The 26,190-nt window shown below is 40.0% G+C and overlaps 1 protein-coding gene across 1 annotated transcript in view; it reads right to left on the bottom strand.

Annotated features, from left to right (window-relative positions):
• Window positions 1-26,190, bottom strand: part of LOC129088606 (receptor-type tyrosine-protein phosphatase N2-like) — a 194,209-nt gene that overhangs the window by 121,943 nt on the left and 46,076 nt on the right. The window contains exons 10-11 of the mRNA XM_054595950.1: window positions 18,291-18,377; window positions 8,631-8,710 (exon numbers count right to left, since the gene is read on the bottom strand). Coding sequence (XP_054451925.1) covers window positions 8,631-8,710; window positions 18,291-18,377 — 167 coding nt within the window. The remainder of the gene's footprint in view (window positions 1-8,630; window positions 8,711-18,290; window positions 18,378-26,190) is intronic.

Consider the following 26,190-nt stretch of genomic DNA (forward strand, 5'->3'; position numbering starts at 1 on the left):
CCGGGGAGAATCAGGCCCGGCTGCTCGGCTGAGTGGCTGGCAGGGCGGTGGCGCGGTTGGCTCGGGGATCACGTTGCACCGCTGTGCAAACTCGAGCTCGGCACAACACCTGTGTCCTCCCCCCATCCCCCCATCCCTTCCACTCCCCCTCGCCTCGTATCACCTCCCCTTCGCTCGACGGCGGGGACTCACAGATGCTTGCAAAGCTCCAGAGGACAGCGCACAGCTCCACGCTCTCGCTCTCTGAAGTCGGACCCAAAATAACCACAGGTGACTCTGGATGGTCGGGGAGGGCTGGGAGGGGGGTTTGGGGTGGTGCGGGCTTTTTAAAGCTCGGATGAGGCATCTTGCAATTCACAAAACGCCTCCAGCGCCGCAGTGACGACAGGCGAAGAGATAAAAAAGAAAAACGTGGCACGGTGTCACAGCAAATTGCATCACTAAGCAACCACCACACCTCTCTCCCTCTCTCTCTCTCTCTCTTTATCTCCCTATTTTGACTCTTTTCCTCAGCAACAGGTGAGAGAAAACTGCTAGCATCGATTAGCCTTCTTTGGCTTGCGATGAAAACTGATTAGCAAGCGAACTGAAATGAATTTAACTGCTGCTCCTGAAGGGCAGAGAGAGAGAGAGAGAGAGAGAGAGAGAGAGAGAGAGAGGATCCCTAAACACCAGAGCTGTTTCCAATGCAATCACTGCAACCATCGATTGGGAACAATTAAATAAGTTCCACGCAGGGACATTCAATGACAGAAAATCAGTGGGCGCTGTAACTAATGACAGCGTAGTTTGGATGGGTTGTCAAACGGGATCGTAAAACGTTTCACTGCAACTGTGCATATCGCCGAGAGTCATATCTGAGCAATAAGGAAAGAATGTTTTTTGGGGGGGAAATGATAATCGAGGGACTCTCTAAACCCAAAGCCGTTTTGGGGTGTTTCCTTTCACATTTTACTCTCTGTGGGCTGTTTTTTTTAACTGCAATATAAAAGTCCTGCACCTGAATGGAAACAGCACAACCATGGCAAGAAGCAGAGAGAACTCAAACATGTTTTTAAGTTACGTATAACACAGTTATCATACCATAAATAAAAAACCATAAAAAAGAAGAAAGAAATGGAATCTTTATATCCAAAAAAGTGTCAATAAGTGTTACCAATGATGGACAAAAATGAGGCTCTACATGTTATATTTATTGAACTATATACATTTTAACGACCTCTACTTACAGCCTCTCCTCTGCTCTGTGTTCAGCAGCATGCTGTTCATTTGAAGTTTCACCGAATTCTTGTCACGTGACTGTTGGTCTCAGCCGAGTCAATCATGGCGTCGTAGTTGCCCTAAAGAGCTCAGAATGTATTGGGGTTTTTACAAGATCTGGTCAAAGCAAAAGGTTTTTGAGGGGGCAGATTTTAAATGAGACATGTAGAATTTTTTCTTTCTTGAAATATCACCATTTTAAGCTTCGTTTTTGTAGCTTTTCATGACTGAAAAGGACCATTCAAAGATGAAAATCTGACGATTAAGAGCTTTTTTACAGCTTCTGGCTTTGATCGACACAATAGTTTTGGCAAATGTCAAAATCCCGCCGGCGTGACTGCAGATATGTTTTTGACAACAGTCGACAAAACAAAACAGACTGTCTCTTTTGAAAGACAGCTGATGTGAAGACAGCATAACAGAGTTGACATTGCATGCCATTTACAGAGGAGCGGTAATGGAGATGAGGATGATGACGATGATGACGACCTTTGAAAGGCGGTGTTAGGGAGGCACTCTGCACCTCGCCGAGATTACTAGAAATGATCCATAATCACAGGATCTGAGAGCGCATAGGCTGACAAAGTCACACAAAGACATCCAGCGTTGCAGCGAACGTGCTAACTTGTCCACACAGATAACAATTTGACCGCATTACTTAGGCGTAATTGCGCATACATTTCCCTCGCTTTGTTGTGACACGCAAACACGTGCAGGAAGAGACGGAGGGAGAAAAAAAAGCCGGGACCTCGAACTGCATTCTGAGGTCCGAGAGGCCTGCGCATCAATAACAGGGAGAAGTGAGGTAGATGAAACACATTGCTTTGACCTAAAGAGCTGGGTAATTACATTTGGCATTTTGACAAGTGTTTAGCTGCAGTGAAGGTCAGTCCTGTCAGCGTACGAGGATCTATGCTAATCCACTCAGACGGAAGAAAGCGACGAGACTCAAAGTCGAGGGAAGGAAAAGAAAAGGCCCAGACGCAACTGATGCCTTTGTGGAGGAAACCTAAAAGCCTTTTCCTCCATTCGGCCGTCGGGATCCGGTTTGAAGCTCGGTGACAGAGAGATATCAGTTGTCAGAAAAACGAGTCTGACATGGTTTCCTCCTCTATAAATTCAACCGCTGAACAACTTCTTTGTTACCTTTTTTTGGATCAAATGGCAGCGAGGGATGACCTGGTAACCAACGGGGTCTCTGGAGACACAGGTTTGTTGTAATCAATATCACACTACAACTTTACAACTACTACTAATAATGATGACAAGACAATATTAAATCATCACATTTGAAAAAGCATAAACCAGAAGGAAACTTTAGTCAGTCAAGTTGCATTGGTTTACATTCAATTCTGCCCAAAATGTCATCACTTTTTTTTTTTTTTTTTTTCTTCCATACTTGAACACATACAGTGGGGGAAATAATTATTAATAAGCACATTAAGGTCATGGAGTGGCCTAGCCAGTCTCCGGACCTTAATCCCATAGAAAATCTGTGGAGGGAGCTGAAGCTTAGAGTTGCCAAGCGACAGCCTCGAAACCTTCAGGATTTGGAGAAGATCTGCAAAGAGGAGTGGCCCAAAATCCCTCCTGAGATGAGCTCAAACCTGGTGACCAACTACAAGAAGCGTCTGACCTCTGTGCTTGCCAACAACGGTTTCTCCACCAAGTACTGAGTCATGTTTTGTTAGGGGATCAAATACTTATTTCACTCGATCAAATGCAAATCAATTTATAACTTTTATATAATGTGATTTTCTGGATTATTTTTTTTATATTCTGTCTCTCACTGTTAAAATAAACCTACCATAACAATTATAGATCGTTCATTTCTTTGTCAGTGGGCAAACTTACAAAATCGGCAAGGGATCAAATAATTATTTCCCCCACTGTACTCACTGCACTTTGTGAAAAAGTAAAAAAAAAAAAAATGTAATCAAACATCTACAATAAAATTCATTATTAATTGGAAAGAAAAACATCCAAAATGATACAAAGATCTTTTTTTGATTGATATGTGAACAAGATAGGAATGACCAGCACTTCCCGCCACTTTTTTTTTTAAAGAGTATTCCATTAATTAGCATGTAAATTAGGGCGTTCACTGGCGTCCCCTCTCCAGGGTGGACAATACCTTTTCTTTAACTTATTAAAATGATAGTGACCTCTCCGCCAGGGAATTATTTACATGTCAGCACACAAATTTAAACTTCAGATGCAACATTGACTCCCTGAGCAGCCGGCTATTGTCCGCCCGTAACAAAGACGGGTTGGTTTTACCGGAGAGAAGACAGAAACTGACCAGCAGCGACTGTCCAAAAGTCCCAGGAGTGGATCTCCGTCTTCACACTCAGAGGCATGATTAGCATGTATGCAAAAACAAGACGAGTCAAATGAACAGCCGGTGCAGAGTTGAGGCTATCTCAGCTGCTCTCCTCCTGCTTTAAGTGCTAATTGAGCGGCCCGCCGTCCTGACCCTGACCCCCCGGCCTATTCACGGGGTCCCGTTCTCACGGCCGCGACGCACCGCTGGAAGTAGCCTCCGGATCCCCCGCCCACCGCTCACCGGGACAATGAGGGTCACCACCTCGCTGCCCACCATCTTGACATCCACCCCCACGGTTGACAATGGCCCCCGGAGAGGCTCACAATGGGCGGACGCGCGTGACAGAAGTGGTAACGGGGCTTCTTAAAATGCAAACAGCACCACCGCGGTCTGGCCGGGGGGGTCAGAATCGATCCGGTGTAAGATGTGGGAAAGATGATGAGGTTTAAACCTTTGAGGCTGCATTCAGAACTCCATTTATTGTCTCATATAAGAAAATTTGAGGATATTGTCACACATAAGAGAGTACTTTACATTTATGTAGTTGTATCTACGACCGTCGTGTACTACACTTATAATAGTAATTACATTTATAATACTACTACATTTCAGAAGTCAACATTGTAACTTTTACTCCGCTGCATTTATTTGACAACATATTAAACACATTATGAACTTGTTAAATGTGATCCATACATAAAGATTGAATTTATAATCCATAAAAGGGTTAAAAATCAGCAAAAACTGGATGCAAAACTAAATGTCACAACTGACTAATCTTGTGTGTTCATGTTAATAATGTGAATTTGCCTTTATTGACATTTTAGTTGTAGGAACTAACTTGAAAAGGAATATCACAACTCGCTTTCATGAAATAATTAATAAACTTTTTGTGGGATGGAAACATTCTGTATTTCCCCATTTAAGCACTGTTTTCACAAGTGTGTTGAGTTTTGTTTAGAATGTGGAGCTAAATACACTGTTTACCTTAATTATTTAATTAAACTGTTACCAAAGACTGAGTCATTATCAGGTTAACAGTGTTTATACATTTGCATTATCATAAAAATGTTAAACAATTTTTGATTTTCAACTTTTATTACAACTTTATATTCTCATTTTGTATCTCTATTTGCTCATGATAACTTCCTGGATATCAGCAAAAACACACAATTCAATTCAACAGCACCACAACCTGCAGCCTCCAGAATAAAAACGTCTCCACTAAAGGATCCGAGTCCTTCTTCCACCTCTGCACGCACACACTTCAAAGTTTGAACATTCCTTTGGCAACACGCTGACGTCTTCCTGACGTGTTCGCACAAATGAAATCAAACTAAACCGAATTATCTTGAACAAAAGCTGCCCAAAGCGATCCACCAAAACACACACGTTTGTGACAGAAGAGATGGACGTCGGATCCCCACCACCCGCCTGCTGAGCGCCAATAAATGATGATAAAACGACGTCATTACAAAGGCCGCGTGAAGCTTAATGTTTCAGAAAAGCGCCATAAACCCTGGCCAAGGGGGGGGGAGGGAGGGATAAATGTACGCTTTGGGATGGATTGATATTCTAGTTGAATATGACAAACGACACTTTAAGGACGGGCCCGCCCACGCTATTGCACTTTAGCCGAGGGGACGCCATATTTCATTTCGAGCACGTTCTGTCAAATGTTTGCATTAATAACAATCGAGGCTCATCCGTGACCCTGCGGAGCCGGCGGGAGAGCGGCGGGCGGGAAATGAGAACAGCCAACAATGGCACTTAAAAAAAAAAAAAAAAAAAAAAACAGGAGCGAAGCCGTTGCATAATCAGTACAAAGTGTGTGTGTGTGTGTGTGTGTGTGGGTGGGTGAGGAGGTGGGATTGCAATTATCAAGCAGGGATAAGATGTTGGAGGGAAAAAAATAGTAGACAGTGAGCTACCCATGTAAGTTATTTGGTGTGTGTGTGTGTGTGTGTGTGAGTGAATCTGGAATCCGGCCAAGGGAATATCAGGAAAGTCTCCCTCTCTCTCTCTGGACTGACAGCTTGGCTAATGGCAAACATTCCTCCTCTCTTTATTCCCCACTTCATCAACACCCTCGCCTCATTACGGCAAGTCACACTGTATTCCAGCACACACACACACACACACACACACCACACCACACACCTTCACACCGTCTCTACCTCTGGATTGCACTCTGTGATATTATTACAGAGCCCCCTCTTCATGTGACAGAACAGGCTGAGCCGAGTCATTTTAAATCAGAGGATCTTGAAACAGAATCACTGAGGAACCGTCGGCACTTTCTTCAGACAAAGAACAAAAAAAGTTGGACAAACGAGCAACTTTTTCAGTCTATCTTGAGTCCCTCGGCTGTCGAATAGTCCCAAAAAAAACGACGTCCTAAACAACTTTATTTATAATATAGAAGTGCAACGACAAACTAAATGATGTACAATTCATGTAAGTATTCCTGCCAAAAACAGAATCACACCTCCTACGATTTTTTTAAATGTATTTTATATTATTATTATTATTATTATTATTATTATTGACGGCCAATTGGTGCGTCACTTTAATTGTGGGCATTATCTCCTTTTCTTTGGCAACGGATGGTCCAGTGTTGCCTATTTTAAAGGAGATAAGAAAGGAAGCATTGAGGCACCTTTCCTTTAAGCATTTAGAGTATTCGACCAGCTCGTATAATGGCTGCCACTTCGATACTTCTGGATTGTTTTATCCAGTTAGGAACCTTTGTTAGCAACAGAACAGAACAGAAGATGAGAGCAAAAGAGCAATTAATCCTTATTCCTTATCCATATTTCCATTTTTTTTTTTTACATTTTGAGATTGCATTTCTCCTCATTTTTCATGTTTTGCAAACTAACTACTATGCAACATTAGCTGAGGAAGCATCGCAAAAACAAGGGTAATCTACAAAAACCCGATAGCAGCTCGAATACAGTATGTGAAACACATTCAATATAAAAGGGTGTCACAAGAACAGATACTTCGCTACAAAGACGATGCCAAAAGGTTTGTGACAGTGCTCATTTTTCCTGGGATCAGCCTTCGAGACGAACAACGTCCCTAAATGACCCTGATAATGCTGCATTGTGAACAACTAATCTCTGTTTAAATGGGCAGGAGGAGAGCTAGTTAGCGTTAGCAGTTAGCAGCTAACAAAGTTTGCCGTTATCACAGTCCCGCTTGGTTAAATTACGGAGCTAACAGCTAACGTCAACAGGAGGTTGCATTGTGTAACATTATGACGCGTTCAAGCTCTAATCAGTTAAAGTTGGTGTTCGGCAAAGGTGGACTATAACGTAATCATGATGTTTTCAAATGTAATCTTATAAAAATGTTGTTATGGACGACAAACTTGTGGCGACTCATCAGGGATTGAAAACAAATTATTAACCAGTATGCAATAATAATAAAGGAATGAATATTGATTCAAGAACACGTAGAGTTGCTTTTTTACAGTTGCATTGAATGTCAAGTGTGGCGATGTCAGCGTCACCAGCATTAATATCTATACAACTAATATGCTATGATTCAATTGTTTTAGTGCATTAAGTTCTTCATAGACCTAGCCTCTTCATCTTGCGCTCAGTGTTCACCAGATTGATGCATTTAACTTTAAAATGTAACATTTTCTTTCTCAATGCATGATTGTTTCCAAAGTCAATGAGTTTTTATACTTTTGAATAATTCTGATCCCAATATGATTTGTGACAAACTCCTGAAAAAAGTACAGACTCTGTCATCAACCGTCAGTGATGACATGCTGCCTGTTATTCAAGCTTCTGCATATAGAGAGATATATTGTGTGTTGCTCATCTGTCTGTTTTTGTGCTGTTTTTTGTAGCGTTTCAGTTTTTTCAGTTTACCATGATTAAAATTGCACGCAACTTGTTTTGTTCTTCTGTGAGATGGATGTGTTTCTCTGGTAAGAGATCTTAATTCAAATGAGATTAGCTGGTTTAAACAAAAGCTAAATGGAGACCAAATCCAACCACTTAAACTGAGCGTGATCTTTGATTGTAACTCGTTTGATCCACGTTCCCAAATTACTGGAAACTTAAACATTCAGAGGCAGTGATTTATGTATAATTCCTCCACATTGGAGAGAGATATAGCACTGGTCTATAAATCAGGTTCAGATTCCTTTGGAGTGACGTGGATATGGATCAATTTTAGCAGAAAACCCAGTGTAGGCCGGATCTGAAGTGTAGTTCATTTTGAGTCTGGTCCTAGTCTGGAAACCAGGAGATTTGTCATTTTGGCTACCTAGGGCATTAGCTAACACATTTAGCATGAGGAAGCAATGGTTGCAACTAGTGCAACGTTAAAATTAACGTTATCTTTCTTTCTTTAGTATGATGTATTTCTTGCTGAAAGATTTAGGGGCAATTCACAAAGATTGAAGATATACTGTTTTAGGAATTTAACGGTTTTATCAAAAGTTTAAGTCACCGTTTTAACTGGGTAGTCTTGTTAACTTAGACTAGTTAACAACCTAGTTTCCCTTTAGCTTCCTACAACTATAGTGACTGGTGATACATGACTGAAGGCCACATGGTGCGTCCTTTAGAGTAAACCTTATCAGAATTTTCATATTTCCAAAAGGCATTAATGTACGGACTCATTTTCCAAAAAAACAAAAGTTTCTGGTATCTTTTTTTGGAGCTTGTGTTTTTAGGCCTACGTCCAACTCTCCAATGGATTTCCACAATGGAGCCAAACAAACATGGCTGCGTGGAGACTTGCGACACAAAAAAAGAAACTCCTGCTGGCTTCCTTTCAAAAAAATGGGCCGATACTTATCCAAACTAAACCAAAAAATGCTCGCCATAAAGTGGCAGTGTGGGTACGGCAGCATAACAAAAACCCACACAATTTTTACTGAAGTAATAGGTTCTGAAAAAAACGAAAAAAAAAAAAACTGTTCATCTGGTGCCTCAGGTGCAGCAGCCGGCCGGTGATAATGGCCTGTCTTTTTTCTCCTCTGTCAGAATAAAGACAACATTACTCAAGGAGAGCCTACCTGCCACGTTGGCCACATCTGCGGTGCTGACGTTGTGAATGTTCGGGCTCACTTTGAAGGTCACAGCGGGGCCCACCACGCTGTAAAACACACACACACACACACACACACACACACACACACACACACACACGTCAGAAGCTTTACAAAAGACAACCTCAAAATCTATTTTCCATGGTGGAGAGGTGTATTTTCAGACGGATGGAGAAAGGGAGCTGTGCTCATTAAAGCTCAGCCATACATGGAGCTTGAACCTGTGGCGATCCTTTAGGCTGTTGCAGTCCCCATCACCACTGTGAGATAACCTCCGGAATCTCACTGTAACACGCCCGGTGGCATTTAAGCACGATGGGAAATGAAGAGGAAAAACAGGGTCAGAGGGGAGTTTTTTGGTCATCAACAAGTGAATGCTCTGATGTTCGTGGTTCTCAGACGAGCGAACGCATTTCTACGACGCATTTACATTTTGATCCGACGCATTGGTGATTGCATACGGACGTGATGGATGCAAATTGAGGGTGACAGAAAGTGGGGCAGCGAGAAGAAGAGTGACAGAAAATAAGGGACAAAAAGAGACAGCTGTATTGTTTTTCCAGGTGCTTTTTTTTTTCTCTCCTTTCGTCTCCTGTTCGTCCAACATTCAGGCCAATAAAAGAAGCTTGAATTGAAACACTGAGAAGGAGAGAGAAGCTGGGTGGTCAGAGGCAGAGCGGAGTCTCCCAATGTGATTAACCTTTTGTTTTTTCCCCCCTCGCTGTAATTCAGACTAAAAGGCCCAGCAGGAAGATACATTACCGGCCTCCCCTCCAGGAGGCATTGTGAGCCGCTATGGGAAGTGGCCGCTACTGTAACAACGTTATTATAAAATATGGTGACATCATTAATGGAGCAGGTCACATCCTAAAAAAAAAAATGTCCAAAATGTTTTCAAAGATACAAAAAAATCTTTTTCGGTTCAGGTTGATGGATTTTGCTCATTCATTGTTTTTGGATGCTGTGGGGTCCAACGCTACAGTTTCAGTAAAAGCATGAAAAAGAAATACACAATGTCCTACTTGAAAGATGAAAATAAAGTGAAAGAAGCAGGTAAAGAATAAGAGTAATAAGTACAAAAAAATAAGAACAATTCAACCTTTTCTCAGTATGAGAAATAAAACAACAAAAACATTTTAAAGATCTCGTCTCTCTTCAATATTCTAACCATTCTTCTGAGGAGCATTTCTCTGACCATCAACACATCACGCCAGGCTTCCATGGAGGCAACTCACCCTCATTTTTCAACACTTTTCTATCCCGTCTCTCCCACCTTCAGGTAACAAAAAACGTTCGTCTTTCAAACCATTGGATAAACACCCTTCATTTGACATTCCCTTCCCATGCATTTTGAAAAATAAATATATATTATTGTGGGGTTTTTTAATTGGGTTTCTTGGTCCCTGAGGTCAGCGTATCAAAGAAAAATACAAAAAGCATCAAACTCACATTGACTTTCTGCAGCAGTGGTGCTGTTATACTGTTTCTAAGGTGCAATAACAAACTAATTAGAGCGGGTCAAATTAACAACCCCCAGGGGGGAAACTTGGGGAAGATAAGTGTTTGAATTAGAAAATAAATAATCTGAAAAACACCTTTATCTGCTGTCTGGTGTTATGTTTTCAACAACATACTGTCCTTCTCTATGCTGCACCTGCTATACTCCACATAATATCTTTTCTTTGGAGTCATAGTTCAAACCTAAACTGAGCCTCCAGAGACGTGACTCTTTTTGTTTCTGACCATTATTTCTCCTCCGAGGTAACCAGGTTGATATATTTGTCACATCTTTGAGACGATTCATCAGCCGGGTGCAGGCGAAAGTCTCTCCGTGTGTGATGAGGAGGGAGAATCACTCACATGGAGTTGATCACATATCCATCAGCCGGCCTCTGCCACCCAGGGCGGCTCCAGAACAAAGACGCCACACCGACTGTGAGCCTCGTCACTCAACACGCCCAAAGAAGCTCGCACTACATCTTCTGGTGCTCGAATTCATCATTTAGAAAAATGTCTTGGAAGGTTTGAACACTGATAAATACATTATGAAGGTGAATAGGGCAAAAACAATAGATATCACCATGAAACTTCTCCAGTTGATTACTTACATTAAAGGTTACATTTTTCGTATTGGAAGTTTTCTAAAAATGTATTTTAGATGTTTTCTTTTCACTAGTATGAAAGAAGACATGTTATGGAAGCAAAATAGACCAAAATATCTAAATTGACCAGTGCGTGAAAGTCATGTTTTTGTTGGTATATTCTGGGGAAATTGGGTATTATTTCATCAAATATGTGCCACTGTTTTATACTTTTCCAGAACTTTGAACATTGAATGAAGCAAAGTACAACATTTGTTGTTTAATTTAGTTGACAAATTAGAGTCAAAGGTTTTTACATGTTATTGATTGCCTTGTAAAAAAAAAACAAGAAAGAACTGTAGGTCATTACGATGACGTTGGAAACTTATAAGATAAATCCTGCATCTTGAAAGAAAGTGACAGCTCTGACATAAAGAAACATAAAGAAATCCAACATAAATTCAGTCTTTGGTTGAAACAACGTCACACACAGAATGCTATATTTAAGAAAAAGTCCAGCGTTCAAAAGCATATCAGCAGTAAAATGTACTAAAGTTTTTAAAGTAAAAGTACTGATATTAAAAGTTCCATGTCATGTGATACTAACAACACATGAAAGGTCAGAAAACAAAGATAACTCCAAACACAATATACTGTGAATAAACTAGCATTAAAGATACCAATATGCTAAAAACCTCCATGATGAGTAAAAAAAACCCTCAATACCACAGAATATTGATCCTTTCCACCATGTCATCCCGTCAGGTTTGTTAATAAATGAGTCCTTAAAATCAAAATATTTTGTATAAATTAATGAAAAAAGTATTTGTTGGTTACATTTCATGGCTCATGTCTGTAATGCATTACATTTTCTATGACTCCCGTGTCTATAATGCATTATAAACATACTTGAAATGCATTATAGTCTTCTTATAGCAGTGTATAATCATAATTATAACCACTCAGACAGTCCTAATGTTTTATAACTAATCATAACACAATATAAAGCATTCTATTCTATTAAAAGATTATAATGTATTACAACTATGGGAATTATAATACACTATGATTCTTGCAAAAAGAAAAAGAGGAAAAAAAGACCAGCAATAATGCAGTATTAAGATACTTGACCCTATAGGTCATAAAAAAATGCTTTATAATATGTTAACAATGATAATTGTTCAAAAGCATTATGAATATATAATAATAATAATAATACACTGCTATAAGCAGAATATAACTTATTCTAAGTATGTTTATAATGCATTATAGATTTTGTCGTTAGAGAAAGTGCAACCAAATTGTTTCCACTATAAATCTACATGTTCCATTTGTTTCCTGGATCAACAGATTTTTTGGATGATTTAAGCTTTCTATTCTTACCTTTATGGTTCAACTCATTGCAATAAAACTTTTTTAAATAATATGTACTTCATTAGATTGGATAGTTTTCACCAAATAAGAGGATTTAGGATGAAAATTTGGGTCTAAAAGATGGTTTGTACCAAAAATGAAGCTTTTTCAAAACGGTGATGGTGAGACTTGTTTCAAGACAATAAAACTCAACATTTGGCCTCAATGACTAATAAAGATGTAGATTTTTCTTTTTCTGGCAGTGTTGCACACATCCGGTCCATCATCCTCATCCTCATCCTCACGCTCAGCCAGTTCAGGCCCTCTCTCTCCTCCTAGTGGCGTCTCTCTGATATGACCCCCCTGAGCTCAGACACAGACATTACATCACCTCAACCCTCATGTCTAAAGAACAAAACACACACACACACACACACACACACACATCCAGTCTACACACTCCGTTTACGGTTACGCAACAGCCGTGATTATTTGGCGGCCAGCATACAGTCAAAGGCTCCGCCAAAAACCTCCCACATCAACGCTTCCTGTTCGCCCTCCACCACCACCACCACCACGCCGGCTAAAAACACGTCCACGGCCTTTTTTTAAGACGGTATTATCTAACGCAGCGGTATTGGATTGTTCCAAATGAAACGCACAAAGATACGAGTCATTCTCCAGGTTTGAGTGTAGGCTCATTTCTATGATTCATATGTTTGTGGACGGGGTTTATTTATTTTACTGCTGCAGGCTCGCTGCTCTCTGGTCCCACGAGAGTTAACAGTTAGAAGAGGGAAGTTTTGTTGTCTTTTCAACGGCGGCTGAGGTTGAACAGGTCGCCAGCTTCTTTGTGGAGAGACATTTTTGTTGCTGTAATATGCTAATCTGGTGCTTCTGTGCGAGGTGGAAGGTCGAGGGCGCCTCCGGTGCTGCTGCCATGGCGGACGGATGAAGAGGAGGGGGGAAGACGGAGGGACTCACATATACCACCATAACTTTATACATAACTTTAGTTTTCTACCTTAAAGACCAATAAATCCAACACAAATACACATTTGTTCATCCTGACAGTAGATAGTGTTGGGTTTTCCACCGGTGAGATATTTGCCTCTAACCAAATACAATGGAGGTGAATGGAATATATTTTGTAGTGATCACTAAAATAACATATTTGACAAATGAAAGAGCAACATTATGTCTCCAAATAATGTCATAACACCTGAAAATGTAATGAAATTAGCACTTAACATCATCAAAAATCTAATAAACCTCATTAACTTGACCAGTGAACTGTTTTGAATATTATGAGCTTAATTAGCGTGGACATTTTTTATCAAAGAAAGATTTTATGGAGACATAAATTAGGACTAAAATATACTTTTAAAGGTTGATTTTGTTGGCTGCACATTCATCTACATATTATTACACATTATTGGTACATGTGTTTTGTACCTAAATTTTATTTGATCAAAATGGTAATGGCAGATGGTGTCACATAATTAAATGCCCTTAATGACCTTGTTAAAACATTATTACCGATAATATAATAATACGTTTCAGGTGGGTCTTTTGTTTTCAGAACTAAAGGCACTACAGGTGACTAGGTTAAAACAATTAACTAATAGATAGGCATGAAACTTCCCTGGTATATTAGAAGTTTTCTGAAATGTTATGTTTAAATATTCAAATGACCGATTATAAAAAGTTAACTTGGTGAATTTAGGAGAAATCTATGGATGTAAATAGACAAATTAGTAAAATAAATGGGGTTTTTTTCCACTAGTCTGAAAGAAGACGCGTTATGAAAGCAAAATAGACCAAAATGTCTAAAATGCATGCATGAAAAGCCATGTTTTGTCTGGAGTCTCTCTCCTTAAATCTTTATAGAGGGGAAAATAATTGGAAAACTGGCTTTGCAGAGGTTAAAGAGGAGGGGGAAAAAAAGTTGTTGGTGTTGTTGAGAAGCAGGGGCGGTAATAGCCAGAGGCATGCTGGGTAAATCAGGAGTGTCAGCAGGCTCAGAGTCCGTCTAAAGCCTTTTGTCTCTGGGATTACTTCTTCTGGCGGAGGTGAGGAGCCGGGCGGCCTCGGAGAATAAGCGTGCACGCCTCTGACAAATTGTCAAGGCGGCTCCCCCTGCTGGGCTTTCACTGCGCTCGCAACAAAGGATATCTCTCTCTCTCTCTCTCTCTCTCTCTCTCCCTCTCTCTCTCTCCCTGATCCATCACCCTCCCCAGTGTGCAGCTCCCGCCTTTCATTCCCAGAATAGGAGAACAAAGACAAAAGGTGCATTAGGACGGGAGAACAGTACGGGCCACCCAGCGACTCGATACAGCAGCAGGAACAACGGGGCCCCGGGAGGAGGGGGAGGAGGGAGTGTGTGTGTGTGTGTGTGAAGGTATGTGTGTTTGTGTGTTTGTGTGTGTGTGTGTGTGTGTGTGTGAATAGCACGACCCAATCCCCACCTGTCCACACACACTCACACACGAAGGCCTACACATGAATTATTTCTCTGTCAACTTCAAATTCAACTCAAGTTGTTCGGTTTACTTTATCGCCACCGAGCTGCATCATGGGAAACTTCAGTGCACACACGGATACACGCACAGCATTAGTGTTCATTCATGAAAACGGTTTCACAGTGTAAAAAAACTTTCACCTCTTCTGGTTTTCACAAAACAGGCTGACCCTGAGTGACTGTTTTTTGAAAAAGCAATACTAGTTAATACCATAAAAAATATGCTGCACTAACAAGATGACGGATAAATAATCTAAAATTATTCTGTACAGATCACAGTAATCACTATTTCACACAAATCTGAATTCCACACAGAAGAGCTGTTCTGTCTGTTGGTGTAAAGTCAAATCCGTTACTTTAATGTGCAAAGTGTGTCCTGACTGAAGTTACGTCAAATATGAAAGCATTTAAAATCCCAAAAGAAATTACATAAATTGTTTTTGCTTTGCTTAGTTTCTCAAAGATATCCAGTCATTCTTCAGTGTTGAGTTGTGGAACCGTTGAGTCCATTATGCGCTACACTCATAAACAAAGCACTTTAAAAAGGTGCTAACGTTTCGAAATTCAGACTAATTAAAAAATCCGCAAATAAATATTTGCTTTGTAAATATTAAGAGTAACGTCTACCATCTGTGTTTGGTCTCATCCGAGCGTCTCAGTATTTTTGTTTCGTTTACGTAGCCGGTCCAGCACGTGAGTCCTAGCGTGTTAGCCCTAACCGGCTAGCTAAGGTGAACACTGTTAGCTCCATCAGCACTGTTGCTACTGTTAGCACTGTTTGCTTCCTTATTCCATTATTACCCAAACTATATATAGCAAACTTTTACAGACCTGTTTTTTGTACTTACTGTTGTTGAGCATGCACAACGTTATTTACATGAATTAACAAATAGCAACATTTCAGATGCTTTCACTTTCATTTTTTTTTCTCCAAGTAAAGTGCTTTGGATAATTTGAATAAAATGAGTTATGACCCAGTGGTTCACAACCTGTTCTGGCTTGTGGTCCGTGAAAACAAAGGAGGTCTTCTTACTGTGAGACCCCTGATAAGAGGTTAGAACCGTAGTGTGCACAATTAAAGGCTGTTATTGTTCATCTCCGGTTGTTTCATTTGAAAGGTTTTAAAGGGCTGCAGTTCAGCATAATTGATGTTGAAGTTGATGAATTTGTACGATTGTTGGAATATTTTGGGTTGAAAAACGTGCGAAAACGTATTATTAGTCGCTTTGGATGATGCTTAGTCTGCTGATGAAGGTCTGGAAAAGCCAGTGAGTGGACCTTGAGTTTGGACTGTTTTGTCAAGCTACTATTTCAGCTTAACTCCAATGTAAACTCATCCACATCATTATTAGATGCTCAGAGTAACTGAGGAGATGATCGGATGCTGGATGGGTCAAACAAACACAGGACTTTTACTTAGGGAAACAGTGTTTGTGCCCCGTCTCAAACCAAAAGTTGAATGATTTTCACTGATGTCATTATGTCACACGAGGTTATCTCCAAAGCTTTCATTACATTACAAGCATACTTATTTAAGGCCAATCCATGATGTTTTTCTTACCCTCACTAAGAGGTTGTTTTGGCTTAATCCAAGCGACCCCATTTGTCAACATTTACAACAACCTCTTCGCAATTTTAACCACGGGCCAACCTTGAGCGTCAAGATTCTGCGCAATAGGCTGCCTGAGCAGTAAAACATGATGTGCAGGGATAAGATCACTTCACTTTTTCCAATGGTTGGGTATGAAACTGTTACTATCACGCCAACACAAAACATTTACTGAGAAATTCACAACTGCTACTGTGGGAAACCAGATCTCAGGAGTTCACTGGTTGAGGTGAAGGGTTCGTAATCGTAATCGATAGAGGTGATGCTCAAAACTTTGAAAAAAAGAAATGTATACACTTGAAGTTTCTTTGCAGGTTTTGGATGAAACAGGTTTAATCCCTAATGCTGCTTCAAAGCTTTTTCACCACTTAGGCCTGCACAGAAACATATAAACACTTTTATTTACACATACTATAAAGTATTCACACAGTCTGTACACCGAGTCTCTGACTGCAAGTTTGTTCTACTGCAAAACCACTGCAGTATAACTTGTTTTGTTGTTGCAGCTCACCGCATTGACAATGTTCAATCCCCACTGCAAAGGCACCTGTGGGGCGGGGGGGAGAGGGGATAGAAGTACTGTACACTGAGACAGACGAGGAAAGAAGCAGATTTAAAAGAAGAAAAGAAGAAGAAGAAGAGAGGCTAAGTAGATAAGCCCGGAGAATGAGTGAGAGAGGGTTCAGGCAGAGTTCATCCTCATTAATAAGTGATTGCAGTCAGCGGCGGCTCGACTCCAACATGTCAATAACGAGGAGGAGCAGCTCTCATTGCCCCCCCCCGTCCTCGAGCAGGAAAATATGTTGACAGAATGAACATAAGGCGACGTCCTTGTATTTCTCCTCTGTAAGGGCACCGTTTCTTCTCTCCATTATTGCTTTTGATTTTGACTTCGCTCCGTTTTGATCCCACTAGTTTGCCCTCTCTGATCCGACACGATGGGGGGGGGGTAACAACGGAGGAACTGACGCTGCTCTAAAGAGTTTCAGTACGAGATGTCTCGCCCTTTGGGAAAAATTGCCGCCTACTCGAGCCTCCAGGTGCAAGACGCTTGATGTCGCATGAAAAACACGGTGAGTCATCTCCAGACCTCTCTGCTCCTCCAGAGTTTCTAGTCTAGAGGATGGAGGCGTTGGCGATTTTGGAGCTTTAAACTGATGAATTTTGAAGTAATTCCCTCATTTTAATTCTACTGCTTGGCCGTCTGACAGCTGGCAGGGCAACATATGTCCAGAGGCACTGCTCTATTCGAGAGTTTTTAGGGGAAAGAGAGTTTTAGAAGGACTTTAGAAGCATCAAAACTGCTGTGTTTTTGGCTTTCTGAATACATTGCTGGAGATGGACCCAAACATGGCGGCCCACTCACACTGACTACATTTGCATGCACACTGATATTCCCCAATATTTCAGAATATGACAATATTCTGAATATGTAAGCACTATATTCTGTTTGGATATTATGGATTAGGCATTTTTTCCGATCAAGACGTGGTCTAAATTCCATATGAGCTAAATAAATACCGTTTATTTATGATCGTGCCAAAAAATTAAATTTTACTATTATAGGCGCTAGATTATGAGAAATGAATGTTGCTGGTTATATTATAACAAATTTGATTTCATATCAAACTGCATCTATTTTTCAAAGCTGATGTCTGTAGATTTAAAAAAAAAAAAAAAAAATGATGGTGTAAAAGTCTGCCGTTTACTTGACTCAGTCCCTGTAAAACATGAAACATGCTCCAGCTTGATGCATGAGACCGCATGACACTGAATGGTGTGAAATGTGTCACTTCCAGTGTGCCGGCTCTGTTTGAACAGACTTTATTGGCACTTTCAACCAGAACAGGTGCGAACCGATCAACACTCTCGATAGCAATGGATTATAGAGAGCGGCAGAAAACACAGTGATTGTGTGTTTTTTTATGACACTGCACCACGCAGTTGGACAAATGAACGGTTTGAACCTTGCGAATAAATATCAGCTTTAGGTTGGTTATGATTGTATTGTAATTTTTTTCTGATGGAGTGCGAGTGACAGATAAAGAAGTAGAATTACTTACGAGAGCTCAGCGAAGTCGGTCATCTGGATTTTAGCCCTACGAGCCAGGATCTCCATCAGGTGAAGGCCTTCGTCTGTCTGGAGTCCACTGATGATGAGGAGGAGGTGGAGGAGGAGGAGGACAGTGGACGAAAAGAGGGGATGGGTAGGGGAGGTTTAGAAAGGAAGGTAAGAAGATAAAGCAAGAGAGAGAATGTGAATTAAATTAAACTCATCCCAAAGAGTAAAACAGAATTCATAGTACTTTCTCAGATGTATGAAGTACAATATACTCTTAGAAATAAGGTTTCCAAAAGGGTTCTACCTGAAGGGCTGAGGTTCTACACAGAGCAATTTGCTACTGAAGGACCCTTTTTTGAATAAATGTTTTGTCAAGGGTTCCATTAAGAACCCTTGACAAAACAGTGTGTTCCTCGAAGCCCACAAACCCCCAAAAAACTGCAGTTATGAACCAGTATTGTTATGGGTTTGGCTGCACCACATCATCCCTGGACTTCAGGAGCCTTATGAGTAACCCTGGGTGGGTTCTAGATGAAAGCCTTGGAATATGAAAGTCTTCTTGTAGAACTCCTTAGATCATATTAGCAACCTAAAGGCCTTTACAAACTGAGGGGCTTAAAGTTCAACTTCATTTCAATGGTCATATACATACATACAGGTACATACATAAAAACAGACCTCTACATTTAACACTTCTAAAGAATTTCTAGAGCAGTGGGCTGCTGTGAAAGCACTCTGTGTTCAGTGTTTGCTCAAGAACACTTTGACATACAGATGGGGAACCAAATATATGATTGATGCCTTTAGATGCTGTGCAAAGGCTCAGAAAGTATTCAAAATAAAAGCATATCTCTAAAAGTAAATTGCATAAAAAATATATATTTTCCAGATGTGTAAAGCGGTTTAGAACTAGAGAGGGTTCTGGGTGACACCACTACACCATAGAAGGGTTTTCTGTAGATCCTCTTGTAGAATGTTCTGGATTGAACGTTTTCAGCTATGGTTCTAGGTATACAACTTTGTGTTGGGTTGGAGTAGAACCCTCTGAAAGGGTTCCAGGTGGAATGGTTCCACCTGGAACCACCAAGGATATTCCTCCGAGGACAAGGCGATCATATAAGGTTCTAGTTAGCACCTTTATGCCGAAGAGAGTATAAGTACTACCAAAAGCTTCTGGTAGATGGAGTGGATGGAATACTTCTAAAAACATGCTAACATGTAAGAAGATTCTGTATTTTTCTGTCAATATATCTACATAGAGACCTGTTAATGCAGTGGAACTTTGAAGCTCTTGTGGCATACTGAAAGGATTAGGCAAACTTGTTTTTCTTTCATGAGTGCAACTAAAACTCAGGATGTGTTCTTGTGTTACATGGTGACATCGGGTAAACACTAATGATGGGAAATCCTTTGAAATTCAAATGTGATAAAATAAAGTTTTTATAGTTTGTCACTTCCTAACTTAGCAAAATCAAAACCTGAACCTTGTGCCAAAACCATTTCTCTTCACGCCTTCATTTATTATGTAAAGGTGGTAGATCTTGAGGAATGCAAGTAAGAAAAATAAGTAATTTAACAACAAAGTGAGAATTTGAGCAGATTATGACCATAAATAAGAGAAATCAGAGCTGATGCGAAATATCTCTGAGCAAGGAGACACGAAAAAGTCTGACAAAGAATGAAATAAAAGTCCAGAAGAGAGAAACAGAAGCTCCCAGGTGAGGTGACGGAGGTGAGGAAAGTCATACACAGAGAGCTCGTTCTCATCACTCCGCTCCATCGTTTTATGCTTTAAGTGAGTGCTGACTAAATCTCACAGCCAGTAGCCAGCTCTGTGCCAGTGTTTCCTCCCCCATACACTGTCCTAAACCCCCTTACCTGTTCTTCCGGGACAGAGGATGTCGCATGTGTCCAGATTGTAAAGCCCTCTGAGGCAAATTTGTCATTTGTGATTCTGGGCTATACAAAATAAACTGAATTGAATTGAATTGACAGCGAGGGAGAAGGTCGGGGCAAAAACATAGACTCTGTAAAAGCCATTTAACAAATGAAGTAGCCTTGGCGGTGTTCCACAATGAGAATGACCTCTGTTGTGTTTTTGTGCCAGTCGGCGTCCTCGAACTAAGAAACGAGAAAGCTACTTCACCCTGATGTAGTGTATAGTGCTGGAATGTAGAAATACTTTGGGCCGGATGAAGAGATGGATGTTTTAACGGATAATGGAACCTGACGCTCTTTATCGATTTGTTTTGACTGTCTTAAAGAAAATGGTTTAAGAGTAATTCATTTGTACAATTAATTAAAAAAATAGACAAAACAAAAACAGTTAGAGGTGGAAGGTAGCAAAGTAGCAGCCTGGACTCACTTGGTCAGCAGCCCTCGGCGTCTTGACACTGACTCACAAAGCGCCTTGAACTCTATATTATTTATTTATATATTATTTATTATATTTACCCATCAATGTCATTGTTAGACGTTCAAAGCAACTGACCCATCATAAAGAGCGAGAAGCCTGTTAACGTCTGAATGGACGGGTGGTGGATATGTCAAACAAACACAGGACTTTAACTCAGTAGACCAGCTTTCATGTCCCGTGTGAAACCATAAATTGAGGTATTTATACTGATGACTTTATGTCACGTGGTGCTACTCTACTGAGTCACATGATGTAACGTTCGTAGCTTAAGTTTCGTAACAAGCGTACTTACTTTAAGCCAAACCATGATGTTTTTTTTCTAACCCGTAACCAAGTGGTTTAACCTTGTGTAGCACATTAACCACAAACGTCCCAAAATGTTAACCATCATAAGTAAGTTGCTATGAGTGGATTTGATTAGAAAACAAGTGAAATTTGTTGTGGCCAGTTGACATTTCACATATTTCTGTAAGACATTTTCCAATTATGTTTCATTTAAAACAATCCAGCTCGTTACAACATCTGGGAGAAAACCCTTCCTTTCTAACGTAATCCAGACAACAAGTATGTTCATTTAGTGGTCAATGAATGTGTTTCTAGGAGGTTGCGTTGGTACTTGGGTAGTTTTGTGGTTTCTTTTATTTGAGTGTTTCCACTCTAGGGGACCTTCCACTTCGCAGCATTTCTGTATTTTTTTACTCCACTGCATTTTTATGACAGCTTGAGTTATTGGATACTTAGTAGACTTATTTTATATTCAACAGGAGCTGCTGTCCAATAAACATTTAAGCTCTGAAAATTGCCTCGTTTCATTTATGCTTCTTTCTCTTCTATCCTCGATTTCTTTCTTATGTACACCTCCCTCTTTTCTTGCATCCTTTACTTCTTCTTTCTGTCCTCCACTCCTCACATCTTAATCTCTTTTCTTACATCCTTTCTTCTCTCCTCATCTCCTCAGCGAGACGGAAAAACCCTTTGTTTAACGTCAGGACTTTTAAATCCAGAGTACATGTTACTGTTGATGCTCACATACTGAAGTAGCTACATCTAGACAGAGAAACTCACCAATAATCCACCAAACTGTGAAGTAAAATAGCAGAGAAACGGAACAACAACTGATTAAGTAGTCAATTAAAACAGCCTCGATGCAAGCAAAGGGCCATTAGTGTGGAAAGAGAGTGTGTGAGTGTGAGTGTGTGTGTGTGTGTGTGTGTGTGTGTGTGTGTGTGTGTGTGTGTGTGTGTGTGTGTGTGTGTGTGTGTGTGTGTGTGTCCTTGTAGATCACGTCTACAACTCGAACTCCGAGCTAATTGCTTCCTATCTGCAGTGGACTCATCCGACCTCTGCTCAGCTCCCTCAGACAGAGGAGGGAGATCTCCTGCAAATTGTGAAGATCACTCACTTTCAAATGTTTTTAATGATGGGAATTAGCAGTTGTTTACTTCCTTGTTTTTCGTGACATCAACTGACCCCTTTAAGAGTTATCATTTGTATCATTATTGTCCTTTTCTCATCAACATCCCCCAGAAAACACCTGTGTGTTCCATTTACATTTTGTCTTGTATCGACTTGCCTCCTGACTATTGGCCAGTTCATCATGGAAAACTAGAACTGGTTTTCAATTTGATCTTATCTGGTTAAAATCTTTCGGCGCGGGCTGAAAACTCACCTCTTCAAGAAGTACTACCCTGAGCCTTCCTCGTAGCACTTATTGCATTCGTATTAGTTGTTGCACTTACTGTATTCGTATCAGTTCGCTGCACTTATTGAATTCGTATTCGTTTACTGCACTTATCCTATTCGTAGTAGTTTGTAGCACTTATTGTATTCGTATTAGTCTGTTGCAATTATTGTTTTCGTAGTAATTTGCCTCTGCACTATACTTTTGCTCTGGTTTATGCTTTAAGATGCTTGTTTAAGAAAGGAGATGCACTTATGACTTCTGGTGACTAGTAGTTCTCTTGAATACCTATGTTGAATACACTTCCTGTAAGTGGCTTTGGATAAAAGCGTCTGCTAAATGACTGTAATGTAATGTAATGTAATAAAAGGTAAATAATAAATTATAACAAAAGTCCAGCAACACCTGTCGATTTCTGCTCTTTCACATTAATACAGTCTTTTCAAGATAGACTTCTTCTAACCTACTTGGTTAGATTTAGGAAAAAAGATTTTGGATTGGGCTAAAATATCTACTGAAGTACGCAATAAATCAACGTAGCAACGCAGGCAGCACGGAGGGAAGTTGGTCATTGTTCATTTGCATATACTACCTGCATTGTAGTGGGAAAATGCCATGTAAAATAAAACACAAAAAGCTTTAATTTTTGGACGGAAATGTATGTTTTCTGTTATAATATCCTCAATAAATCTATGTCAATACAGGTCACATACCTGCCTCTGAGTCTGACAATATATTTGAATGTCACAAGTTTATATATAACCAGTCCTAATAGTCTGCTTTAAAAACGACACATGAATCAGCTTTTGCAGAAGCCAACAGCACATCCAGACAAACTGTTGGCTGAAAGGAATCTCTTGGTTTCTTATTTTTGTATAATTACTTAATTTTGAATCTATGCATTTTAATTTAATTATTTATTGGTTTCTCCCAAGCATTCAATTATATTTTTGTTGTTTTCCCATTATTCTAATAAATGAAGACTACAAAGTCAAAAGCAATTATTCTTCCTCTCTCAAATAACGCCGGGCAAGATTTGTTTTGTGTAAATCATAAAGGACATTTTCATTCAGTTTTGAGTTACAGTTACTAACAGCCGTCCTCAGCCTGGAGAGCAGTCCTCCTCGGTGCAGAGCAGCAGCTGCTTCAGATCTCACACCAGAGATCACTCTGCAGATCCTGAGAGCTGAGATTGCCTTAACTGTTCAGTGTCTTTGCTGTTAGAACAGCTGTATTCTATGCAGATGCATAAACCACACTGACATCACTTCAGAGCACAATCAGCCGTAGACGCTACAGGAAGTCTTTCTACATGTGGCCATCAAACATCATTATTAGTCACATTACTATTATTATTGCCTGTACTATTACGCTTATTGACTTGCTTGTACCCTGGAGTCTTTGTGCTTTCTCGCTTCGCAGGCTTCTATAAATCGTGGCTGTACCTGGACCGTGGACGTGCATCCTGCTACGGCCCTGCTGACACCGACTGCTACCACCATTATTATTACTAGTCACATTACTATTACTATTACCTGTACCATTAAGCATTTTAGCTTTACTTCCACCCTGAAGCCCTTTTGCTTTCTCGCTCTGCAGGTTTCCATGAATCGTTGTGGTACCTGGACCGTAGTCGTGCCTCCTGCTGTGAGCCGACTGACACCCACTGCTACTTCCATTATTATTATTAGTCACATTACTATCCCTATTTTCATGGCTATAATTCTACTGTAATAATTGCTGCTGTTATTATAAGTAGTCTTATTATATGAATCATTTATGTCATATACATTGAATGTGTTGTATCTCTGTTATGCTGTTCATTCTGTACACATGACATCTATTGCATTCTGTCCATCCTGGGAGAAGGATCCCTCCTCTGTCGTTCTCACAGAGGTTTTTGGATAAAAGCGTCTGCTAAATGACTGTAATGTAATGTTTCTTCCTTTTTTCTCCCTGTTAAAGGGGTTTTTAGGGGAGTTTTTCCTGTGCCGATGTGAGGGAAGGACAGAGGATGTAACATGTGCACAGATTGTAAAGCCCTCTGAGGCAAATTTGTAATTTGTGATTCTGGGCTATACAAAATAAACTGAATTGAATTGAATGCTCAATATTACATTTCTATTTTATTTATTATAAGGCACTGGTGTTAGTATTACTTCTTATACACTTTATAGTATTACTCTTATATTTAATCTGTTTGATGCATTTTAGTTTTTCTATTTTAATTGATTTTTTTTCTTGATCTACCTTCCCCCTTTTGCTATTGTGTTTTATTTTGCACTGGTGTCGGTAATATTTATTTTACTCTCGATAATTGTTATTCTATTGTTCATATATATATATATATATATATATATATATTTGTTATATCTATATTTGTATTCTATTGTTTTTTACTATTCTTCTGTTGTAATCTTTAATGAAACTCTGACACAATCATTTATTTTGGGATTAATAAAGTTCCATCTTATCTTATTTTATCGTATTGCCACCAGGAATTAGAATATGACAGAGCAGAAAAAAAAGGTTATGGTTTCCAAAACTCGAGTGGGAGTCTTCCTATAACAACATCCAAGAGTATTTTACACTTCATAGTCCCCTGATGAATAAAGCCTGACCTTTCCTCTGGCAGCACCAGCCGGTCAAAGTCCTCACTTATTCACTCAAACATCTACTGGAAGGACACAGAAATACTGTGGAGACATTCATGATTCCCAGAGGATTTATCCTACTGACTTCCTCCCCTGATGTTTTCTCTATGTCAAACACAAGTCTGCATTTTTGTGTGTGTGTGTGTGTGTGTGTGTGTGTGTGTGTGTGTGTGTGTGTGTGTGTGTGTGTGTGTGTGTGTGTGTGTGTGTGTGTGTGTGTGTGTGTGTGTGTGTGTGAAATGTCTCATAAACTATTTGAGAATAATTAGAAAGAATCAACTAATTTGAAATCACCACCATGAAAAAAGGGAATCACGAAGCATGCAGTAGTTTCAGACCCATTTTGAAGAACTGTACTGTAATTACAGGTTAATTAGAAGATTAACTTCAGCATCACATCTACTGTTGTAATGTCATGTTATGTTGCGTGTGTGTGTGTGTGTGTGTGTGTGTGTGTGTGTGTGTGTGTGTGTGTGTGTGTGTGTGTGTGTGTGTGTGTGTGTGTGTGTGTGTGTGTGTGAAATGTTAACCCTGATAGCATGACAGGAAGTTTATCAAAAGGCGGGTCTATAAACCTGTGAAACTAATTGCATTGAGTATCAAATAAATAATATGACTAATATAAATAATAAGTTAAAAGAGAAATAAATGTTCAGGGGAAGGTAAGTTTTTTTTTTTAATAAAAATAAAAAAATCTGCCACTTAGCCTACTTCCTCTCTTTTAAATTCAGCTAATTATGGAGTGAAATCCATTAAAAACTGAAAACATTTCATAAACACACTTTTGTTGAGCATCACTTTACTTTCTGTGAGATCTTAAAAGGAATAACATGGGTGTTTAATTTCTTTAATAGGCTTTTAAGATGCAATCTGATGTGCATCATGATTCACTTCTGATGCAGGTGTGTGTGTGTGTGTGTGTGTGTGTGTGTGTGTGTGTGTGTGTGTGTGTGTGTGTGTGTGTGTGTGTGTGTGTGTGTGTGTGTGTGTGTGTGTGTGTGGGATGGGAGGAAACAAGGGAATAGCTTTTATAGGTTGCGGGGGTTAAAGGAGTGTGTGTCTACACGGCCATATGAGCAGTGTGTGTGTGTGTGTGTGGGCTGGGGAGCAGGTGTTTTCCTCCAGCTGTGATGAATCACCCTGTCTTCCT

The sequence above is a fragment of the Anoplopoma fimbria genome, chromosome 3 (assembly GCF_027596085.1).
Source record: "Anoplopoma fimbria isolate UVic2021 breed Golden Eagle Sablefish chromosome 3, Afim_UVic_2022, whole genome shotgun sequence".
NCBI classification, from domain to species: domain Eukaryota; kingdom Metazoa; phylum Chordata; class Actinopteri; order Perciformes; family Anoplopomatidae; genus Anoplopoma; species Anoplopoma fimbria.